This window comes from Enhydra lutris, unplaced genomic scaffold (assembly GCF_002288905.1).
Source record: "Enhydra lutris kenyoni isolate GAN:26980312 unplaced genomic scaffold, ASM228890v2 scaffoldscaffold108, whole genome shotgun sequence".
Classification (NCBI taxonomy): Eukaryota; Metazoa; Chordata; class Mammalia; order Carnivora; family Mustelidae; genus Enhydra; species Enhydra lutris.
The window spans coordinates 1,114,016-1,124,202 of NW_019154192.1; the positions used below are offsets into that span (position 1 = coordinate 1,114,016).

Below are 10,187 nucleotides of genomic sequence, written 5' to 3' on the forward strand. Positions count from 1 at the left end.
AGGCTTCCAGGTCTTTACTTCTTCTCTTTTCAGGTGGTTGAGAAGAAAAGGTAGAGAAACAGGGAGTCGTGCGCCGTTATTTCCAGAGTGGCAAAAGTGCTTGACTCTTCCGCAGTTAGAGGTTCAGTACCACGCACTATGTAAGAGTAACGCAGGTCTTACCAGACCCTGGAAGAGCCCAGCAACCATACAGATCCTGAATTGCAAAGCACAGTCTACGGCCATACCACCCTGAACGCGCCCGATCTCGTCTGAATTGCAAAGCACATAAAAGATATCCATGCATCTTTCGCGAGCATTCGCATTGGTAGAACCTCTGCGCGATTTCACTGTCCCCATCGGCTTCTTAATTTAGCCGTCTTTACTCCAGACAAAAACAAAGACCCTACGACTACCCGTTCCCACTACCAGAGTTTACTTAACTAGCACTACCCAAGAGTTCTCTGCGTCTGGTGATTACGCTTTCCCTGACAGACGTGTCTATCAACCAATAACTTGTACGAATTGACAGCCCTCCCGTCCTCTGGTAGAGGATAGCCAAGTGGGCGGGGCGGAGGCAGCTAGCAAGTTCAGTGGAACCTAAACTGACGTGCGTCAACAAATGTCATGTGACACGAACCGGTCACGTCAATTGGCCGTGCCTGCTTTGGGGCGGGAGAAAAGGGCGTCACGGAGATTTGGGGTTCGCACTGTGACACAATTACAACTTTGTGCTGGTGCTGGCGAAGTTTGAGATTCTAGGAAATACTCCCTTTACTGCGAGCTTCCGCCTCTCCTGCTGTCTCCGCCTGTTTCGCGATGTGATTTCGTAGCCGAGCCCCGCAAACCTGGCATCCACTGCTCTTGCCATTATCTTGGGATTTTTCGTCGCCGTCACCCCGGGTGGAGGCGGCAGCGGCGATAAAGTTGTTGTGCCAGTTTTACGCGACGAGAGCTTCTTTTCGAGCTCTTCACTGGGTGGTGGTGGGTTTCGGCATTGGATTTTACATTTGTTGTGTGCTCATGAAATCCTGCGAAGTATCTCTCGCTACCGCCGCCGCTGTTTTCGGCGATGAGGGAAAGAAAATGGCGGCGGGAAAAGAGAGTGGCGAGAGCAAGGAGGGGTCCTCTAGCTTGACAGCAGAAGAGAGGGAGGCGCTCGACGGATTGGACAGGTACGTCTGCCGTCATTCTCCCAGCTGATTTCGCACGGGCTGCGCGGCTCTCCTGGGAGGCCCAAGTACAGCTTGCTTAATGGTAGCAATTGGGGGCTTATCTCCGCGCTGTGCAGGCGGCCTCCGCTACCGAGGCCTTGGGTTCTGGAGGAAACCCGGCAGTGGCTTTCACGGAGTGTTAACGAGCTGCTTGTATTTCTTTCTACAGCCGTCTCTTCGGGTTCGTGAGGCTTCATGAAGATGGCGCCAGGACGAAGACCCTTTTGGGCAAGGTAGGCAATAGCAGGCCCAGACTTTCATGCCCAACCTTGCAGGCTTCCTGCACCCACTGCCTCCGAGATCAATCAACGCCCCTGTGGATGGAACGAAAAGCATCTTTTTGCTTTTCTCTCATTCGGGATACCTTGCTTACGGCCTTACGAAATGTTATTTTGTAGTTTGAGTGGCCGAGACGGCGGCGCTCTGGTGCTCCGCTCAACAGTTATTTCACAACGTTTTGGGTAGGAGATTTCTGAATCCTGTCATCACATTATAGTGAATGTAAGCACTTCTAAAAATTTCCTACTTACATATTACTTTTCTCCTGGTGGTTGACTTGTGATGTAATTTTTACTGAACGTTTAGGTACGCTTCTTATATCCCTACTTTCAAGAGGAGTAAGTGAAAGTTACTTTACAGCCGTGTAGAGTTTGTATTTCGTATTTAACCTGTAAATACTGATTTGCATGTGACCTTAAGTTTACTTGTTTGAAAGCTACGGAAACACTGCTGTGAATGCGATTGTAGGAATCTGGAATTTTTTTGGACTCCTTTTTCATGTGTCTGATAGAGACCACGGAGGATTTCCTCTTTATTTGTGTGAAAAGTTGTTGGCACTACCCTTTAGTTAATGGCTGCTCCTGTCGGCCAAGATGGCGGGAAATAGAGGGAGGAGAAAGGAAAGGGGGGGGGTGGAGCTTTCGGAAAGGGAAGAAATATAAACAGGGAAATAAAAGCCGTAAGTAGGCCTCGCTATCAGCTAGTGTAGTTTGATGGTGCTTAGTAAAAGCCACTATTATTTAAAAGTACAATTAGTATAGTTCTCAAGTTTCAGATTATATAAGTCTAGGTAATATACCCATCAACCTGTAGCACATGTTGTTACTTTTATATAAGCTGCTGCACAAAAGCCATGCCGTTTCCTTCTCTGTCATTTTTCATCTCCTGAGCAAAATCTGTCTAAAATGTCGGCTGTCATCTGGCACCATGAAAGTTGGTCTGTGTGTAACAGATACCTTCCATTACATATTTTCTACGTAAAGCAGGTTAACTATGAATTTGATTAGTTGATGTTGCAATTGTGAAGGAAGTATTAAATACTTTTATTTATTTATTTGACAGATAGATCACAAGTAGGCAGAGAGAGGAGGAGGAGGCAGGCTCCCTGCTGAGCAGAGAGCCCGATGCCGGACTCCATCCCAGGACCCTGATATAATGACCTAAGCCGAAGGCAGAGGCTTTAACCACTGAGCCTGCTTCTCCCTCTCCCTCTGCCATTGCCTTGCTTGGTTTTTTATCTCTCTGGCTCTCTGGCTTTATATCTCTCCGTTAAATAAATTAAATAAATAAAATCTTAAAGGAAAAGAAAAAGAAAAAGTAAAAATAATAAAAAGAAATGGATGAAGTTAATGTTAATAATACATTTAATTAAATATCCAAAGTGACTTTACTTTGTTATTAGTGAATTTTTTTTTTAAGATTTTATTTATTTATTTGCCAGACAGAGATCACAAGTAGGCAGTAGGGGGGCGGTGGGGCAGGCTTCCCACTGAGCAGAGAGCCCGATGTGGGGCTTGATCCCAGGACCCTGGGATCATGACCAGAGCTGAAGGCAGAGGCTTTAACAAACTGCTGAGCCACCCAGGCACCCTATTAGTGAATTTTTTTTTAATTTATTTTTATTTTTATTTTTTAGGATTTTTATTTATTTGACAGACAGATCACAAGTAGGCAGAGAGGCAGGCAGAGAGAGAGAGAGGAGGAGGAGGCAGGCTCCCTGCTGAGCAGAGAGCCCGATGTGAGGCTCGATCCCAGGACCCTGAGATCATGACCTGAGCCGAAGGCAGAGGCTTTAACCACTGAGCCATCCAGGCGCCCCCTATTAGTGAATTTTTTAAAAAGATTTTACTTTTTAAAATTTTTATTTATTTATTTATGTATTTATTTATTTATTTATTCATTTTTATTTTTAATTTTATTTAATATTTAAATTTTTATTTTATCATTTATTTATTTATTTTTATTTTTATTTTTGTTTTATTTTATTTATTAGAGAGGTGGGAATGAGAGCCCACACAAGGTGGGGAAAGGAAGAGGGGAAGGATAAGCAGGTTCCTTACCAAGCCGGGAGGCCAATGCGGGGCCAGATCCCAGGACTCTGGGATCATGACTTGAACTTAAGGCAGATGCTTAACGAACTGAGCCATCCAGGCGCCCCTTATTAGTGAATATTTTATACCTTTTTTATACAGTCTTTCTGACATCTGTTTTCTAATTACAGTACATCTCAATTTGAACTTGCCACATTCCAAAATTTGAAAATCACAGGTTGTTACTGGTTACTGAAATGCAATAGTCATTTTTCCCCATGCCTATTTGAAAGTAGTGTTTTTTATGAACAAAGACCAAAGTAATTATTCAGATCTCCAACTCATAAAAAGTCATTAAGGAGCTCCTATATTATATATCTTTGGCAAGTCTTTCCCCCCATTTTTGTAAGGGACGTATTGATTCTTTTCATTTCTAGAGCAATTTCTTTCTTTCTTTTTTTTTTTTTAAGATTTTATTTATTTATTTGATAGAGAGCACAATTAGGCAGAAAGGCAGGCAGGGAGAGAGAGGAGGAAGCAGGCTCCCTGTCGAGCCGAGAGCCCGATACAATTCTGGGCCTGATCCCAGGACCCTGGGATCATGACCTGAGCCGAAGATAGAGGCTTGAACCCCCTGAGCCACCCAGGTGCCACTAGAACAATTTCTTATATAAATACACATTATCTCAAGAAGGATGCAGTTATATTTCTTTTCTCTTAATGCTTATATTTTTCATTTCTAGGCTGTTCGCTGCTACGAATCTTTAATCTTAAAAGCTGAAGGAAAAGTGGAATCTGATTTCTTTTGTCAATTAGGTCACTTCAACCTTTTATTGGAAGATTATCCAAAAGGTAATGTTTTTCTTTTTTAAAAGTTTGGCTTGATATATATATGCAGATTGTTTTTTATTTTTTGTCTTGGATAAATTGCTTTTGTTTTCTTGTCACAGACAGATACTGTTTTTTAATCTCTCCTAAATATATTAGATAATGAGAAAGAGAGTAAGTAGAAATGTGAAATTTTATGTAATTTCATGTAAATAGTAAATTTGATCATTCCATAAAACTCTTTTTAAAGATTTTATTCATTTGTCAGAGAGAGAGAGAGCCTGAGAGAGCGAGCCTGCACGGAATGGAGAACAGCAGGCAGAGGGAAAAGCAAGCAGACTCCCCACTGAGCAGGGAACCTGATGTGGGACTCCATTCCAGGACCCTGAGATATGACCTGATCCAAAGGCAGATGATTAACTCACTGAGCCACCCAGGTGTCCCCATTCCATAAAACTCTTAACACCTTACAGTGTAGATGGGTATTTTGCTTGTTCTTGTGAAAATCTGTGTTCTTTAAGATCTTTTTATTTATTTGTCACAGAGAGAGCCAGCGCACAGGCAGACAGAGTGGCAGGCAGAGGCGGAGAGAGAAGCCAGCTCCCTGCCAAGCAAGGAGCCGATGTGGGGAACTCAATCCCAACACCCTGGCATCATGACCTGAGCAAGCCACGGGCAGCGGCTTAACCAACTGAGCCACCCAGGCGTCCCATATGTATTTTAAAATCTTAATTGGTAACCTGTTATCTAGTTTGATAATTTTGTCTATAAGTACAAATTTGGACATACTAGAAAGAGTAAGTCCTGACAGTTTTCCAGCACCATCAAAGCAGTTCTTAATTTTCAGAAGTGTCTTACAAATTTAACTCAGTTCTGACATTATATACCTGGAGATGTTAAAATTCCATGGGTAAAGGAGTTACTTGTTTATGACAGCTCCATTTCAGATACCAGTTGCGAGTCAGGGTTGTTACCTATGCTTCTTATCAACCAGCTATATAAATCACAGGTTCCACAATCCTCTCCTTCGGTTTGATATTTTATTAGAATGATTCACAAATGTCAGGGCTACATTTGTTAATTTATTATAAAAGATGTTATAAAGGATACAAGTGAACAGCCAAATGAAGAGGAATATAGGGCAAGGAATGGAATTATCCTGAGCTCAGGAACTTATCTCTCTCTGAGAAACCAGGGGTGTATGTACCAAATCAGAATCTCATAAACTTCTCTAATTCCAGTGTTCAACAGTTTATTATAGAGCTTAATTTGCATTATTTTCCCCACCATCCCAGCTTCATTTTGAAACTATTCATAAGTTGTCTCTGGCAAAAATTCTGTTGAGAACAAAAGAGCCTCTAATGAAAAACAAAAACCACTCCTACCTAAACTCAGGAAATTCAGAATGTTTTAGGAGCTCTCTGCCAAGAACAGGGATAGAGATGCTCTTACATATTTTTTATTCTGCAAACACAAATGGTATTTTTTTTTTTTTAAGATTTTATTTATTTATTTGACGGAGAGATCACAAGTAGGCAGAGAGTGGGGAGAAGCAGGCTCCCTGCTGAGCAGAGAGCCTGATGTGGGGCTCATCCCAGGATCCTGAGATCATGACCAGAGCTGAAGACAGAGGCTTAACCCTTTGAGCCACCCAGGTGCCCCACAAATGGTATTTCTTTTTTGTTCTTGATTTTGTTTTCCATTTTAGTTTGAAAATATTTAAAAGTCCACCTTCATCATATTATATGTAATAATACAGATAATCAAATATAAGTTTGAACTTTGAAGAACATTTCCCATTCATTTGGAGTATTTTTTTCTCAGAAATAATGGGGCTAGGGGCTCCAGGCTGGCTCAGTCATTAAGCATCTGCCTTTGGCTCAGGTCATGATCCTATCATCCTGCTCAGTGAGTAGCTTGCTTCTTCCTCTCCAGGTCTCTGTGCTTGTGTACCCTCTCTCACTATCTCTCTATGTCAAATAAATAAAATCTTTAGGAAAAAAAAAAAGGGAAAGAAAGAAGTGGAGGTAAATAATGAGGTAATCTTTTAAGATATGTGCTTTTCCTAGTTCTACACTGCTGGCCAAAGATCATTATTCATTTAGTTAAAAATTACTTTGAAAATGCTTTTTCCTCTTTACCAGATAATCTCTACATCAAAGAAAAACCATCCTATAAGTAAGAGTCTGTTAAATTTTTGGTAGTAAATATCTTGGTTGAATTGGATGGTTATGTTAAGATTTTTAGCAAATGTGTTCAGAAACAGTTGGATAATTGTTTTAAGACTAAAGAGTTGGGGGGCGCCTGGGTGGCTCAGTGGGTTAAAGCCTTTGCCTTCAGCTCAGGTCATGGTCCCAGGGTCCTGGGATCAAGGCCCGCATCGGGCTCTCTGCTTGGCGGGGAGCCTGCTTCCTCCTCTCTCTCTTGACTGTCTCTCTGCCTACTTGTGATCTCTCTGTCAAATAAATAAATAAAATCTTTAAAAAAAAAAAAGACTTAAGAGTTGGTGGTATGTTACTTTGGTTTATTAGTATGTATAGTTTATTAGTAAGTATATGTTAAGTATATGTAGCGGAAATACCTAGGAAAACTGCAAGGTACTATTTGAAAAGCCCTAAGCCTCCAACTTAAGCTCAGCAAAAGGCAAAAATAAAATAATGGGTAAGAAAAAGGCCAGTTATGGAAGTTGACCAGGAAAAGCACTTTAAACAAGAGAAAGTTCAGTTATGTTTTTGTTCCTTCCACCTTGAGAAGAATTTATGATTCCGCTTCTTGTATCGAGAGGTTGACACAAACGGAGATTTATTTACGTGTAGATTTTCCTTACGAAAGAGTAACTTCTAACTTCTAGTATGTTTTTGCAGCTTTTTTGGTATCAACTCTTTCTAGAAATAGTCAGTGAACAGAATCACTATGCCCAAGAGTCCTATTTTAAGATGCTGTATTTTACGCTCAGTCATAAATAAGGCCAATAACTGGGGAGGAGGGTAGACAGATGGGGTAACTGGGTGATGGACATTAAGGAGGGCACGTTATGGGTGTTACATGAAGACTGACGAGTGCTGGGGCACCTGGGTGGCTCAAGTGGGTTAAGCCTCTGCCTTCCGCTAAGGTCGTGATCCCAGGGTCCGGGAATCGGGCCCTGCATCCAGCTGTCTGCTCAGCAGGGAGCCTGCTTCTCCCTCCCCTCCGTCCCCCCCACCACCCCGACCCTGCCACCTCCCGCTCTCTGCCTGCTTCTCTGCCTACTTGTGATCTCTCTCTGTCAGATAAATAAAATCTTAGAAAAGAAAGACTGATGAACGCTGACCTCTACCTCTGAAACCAGAGCCAGGGGCTCTTGCACCCTTGTGGCCCAGTTACCTTACATTATATGTTAATGAGAAAAAAATTAAAAAAAAATTTTAAGCTAGTAGTTTACCAGTGAAGTGCTATTTTGGTTTGAGATAGTATAGCATGCTATATGAGAATACATAATATGTATTTATAATCCACACTCAACTTCATTATTTAGAAATGTTTTAAATTAATGGGTTTATGTGTTTCCCTGGACTTTGCCTATTCTGTAAATTGGGTAGTAGTAATACAGCAGCTTTATGAGTGCTAAACAAAAATTTGACTGGTAGAAAGGAGTTTCACTCCAGTACATAGTTCTTACTAACAGTAACCCTTTTTTTAAATAATTTTTTTTTTAAGATTTTATTTATTTGTTTGAGAGAGAGCCAGTATGAGCAGGAGATGAAGGGGGAGAGAGAAAGGGAGAAGCAGACTCTCTGCTGAGCAGGAAGCCCAATGTGGGGCTCGATCCCAGGTGGTTGGGAATCATGACTCAACCTAAACACAAATGCTTAACTGATGACTCACCCAAGCACCCCTGTCCATAATTTTAATCATAAGGTAACTGGGCCACAAGGGTGCAAGAGCCCCTTGGTCTGGGGGTCCCAGACCAAGCTCTACTGAATACCACTGACAGAATCCAAAGGCAGACACCAGTAATGAAACAAAAGAATTTACTTGTGAGGCTAATGCCACAAGGCTGGGTCCCAGGACCCATAGGATCCTGGAGGACTACCCAAGAGGGCCCCTTTCACAAAAAATGGAAATCAGACATAAGCTAGCAGATGAAAGCATGATTTACGGCATATGTATATGTAGAGAGAGAGATTGAGAGATAAAAAACATGGAGCATCTTGGAGACTCAGAAAGGAAAAGAGCCTAAGTCTCATCTTTACTTGGGGCCTGGGGATTTTTTTTGGCAGTTGTAGATTGATGCATGTGTCTTCTTAGGCATCCAGGAGCTGGTCAGAACAAGGATAGGGTTCAGGTGTCCTTCATAAATCATTCATTCCCTGAAGTCAGGGGTCTTGGTAGTCAGAGTATTTGTAGTCCTGGTCTTGGAGAACATTTATGACAGCTCTTCCTCGTAATTCCTTAGATGTTATCTATAGTGTTGGAAGGCTCTAAAGGTACCATTATCTCTTTGTCCCTTACAAGGAGGATATATGCTATTTTCATATGCATGGGTAGATTGGGATTGGGAATTCAGGTCTGAGCAAGAACAGAATCCAGGGAAGAATGGAGTTCCTTCAGTTTCCTTGTCTAAAGGTCGACATTGGGAAGGCTGCAGACAAAGAATGTTTCCAAAGTGCTGAAAGTGCTGAAAATGCTTCCTGGTTTATATGAGGAAAATGTTGGTACATGCAGGTGGGCAGTAAGGGTCATGTCAGTCATTATCTTGGGGTCAGTCATGGGGTTTTTGCTCACTCAAGGCAGTCCTTGTTGCTTGAGGGGGTAATTTTGGTTCCCATCACAGGATGCTTTGCCTGCAGAGTTTGCCCATGTGAAGAGGTGATCTGAAAAGAACTTAATCGTTAGAAAGTACAGACTTAGGTCAAAATGGAGGTAGTTGATGTCCTGTTTCATTAATTTCCTTAATCTTAAAAATTAAGATTTTTAAATGTAAATTTGAGAGCAAATAACAAAAATCCCTTAATTGAAATTGCATAAGAGATTGCCTTTGTTACCTGTATTTAATTAGTGTTTTTAATTTCTTTAAGTTTTAAGGCTGGTAATTTAGCTAAATTTTTATTTTAAAATGAGGAGGAAATTTTATGTAGATGATAGTATTTGGCTGGGGTGTGAGTAAATATTCCAGGACAATTTGTATTGGAGTTTTACTTTCTCCTTGGTGAGGATAGGTTTGAGCATGTGGTAAATTAGCTATTAGGTAATATTGGCTTTGATTCCTGTATAATCACTTATGGGGAGACTAAGTTCTATGCCAGAAGTGACTGATTGTGTATGTTAAAATGATGCTGGCAGACAAGGTCCAGGGACCCAGAGGGGGTCCCCCCAGACCCTGCCAAGAGGGTCCCTAGCCCACGCACAAGATGGAAATCAAACTTAAGATAGTAGGAGGTGAAAGCAAAATTTACTGAAGATACAGAGAACAGTGTTTGGGAGGCTCAGGTTAGGAAAGGAGGGAGTCTTGTCTTGGTTTGGGATCCCAAGACATACACTGTTTGCATCTGAGGGGTAGGTAAAGTGGGGGGTGCAGATCCTAGCAAGAAAGGAGGAGGAAAAGAAACAAAAAGCAGATTTTTATGAAATCCTTCAGTTTCCCTTATCTCAAAAAGCTTGACGAGAGTTTTCTTTCCCTCTGCCTTTTTGTGTGTCTTAAGTAGAATACTACTCTGTCCTGGGATATATAGTACAAAAACATAAACATAAAATGAGGGGTGCCTGGGTGGCTCAGTCATTGAGCATCTGCCTTTGGCTCAGGTCATGATGCTAGGGTTCTGGAATGAACCTCATATTGGGCTCCCTGCTCAGTGGGAGGCTCCCTTCTCCCTCTCTC

At 41.7% G+C, this 10,187-nt stretch overlaps 1 protein-coding gene across 17 annotated transcripts in view; it reads left to right on the forward strand.

Annotated features, from left to right (window-relative positions):
• Window positions 1–819: 819 nt before the first annotated feature.
• Window positions 820–10,187, forward strand: part of LOC111139444 (lysine-specific demethylase 6A-like) — a 159,996-nt gene continuing 150,628 nt past the window's right edge. For 14 of the 17 annotated variants that reach the window (XM_022491692.1, XM_022491699.1, XM_022491691.1 and 11 more), the window contains exons 1-3: window positions 933–1,154; window positions 1,363–1,426; window positions 4,246–4,354. In XM_022491692.1, coding sequence (XP_022347400.1) covers window positions 1,003–1,154; window positions 1,363–1,426; window positions 4,246–4,354 — 325 coding nt within the window. In that variant the 5' untranslated portion in view covers window positions 933–1,002. Of the gene's footprint in view, window positions 1,155–1,362; window positions 1,427–4,245; window positions 4,355–10,187 lie in introns of all 17 variants that reach the window. The other 3 variants (XM_022491704.1, XM_022491706.1, XM_022491707.1) reach the window with 2 other exon arrangements.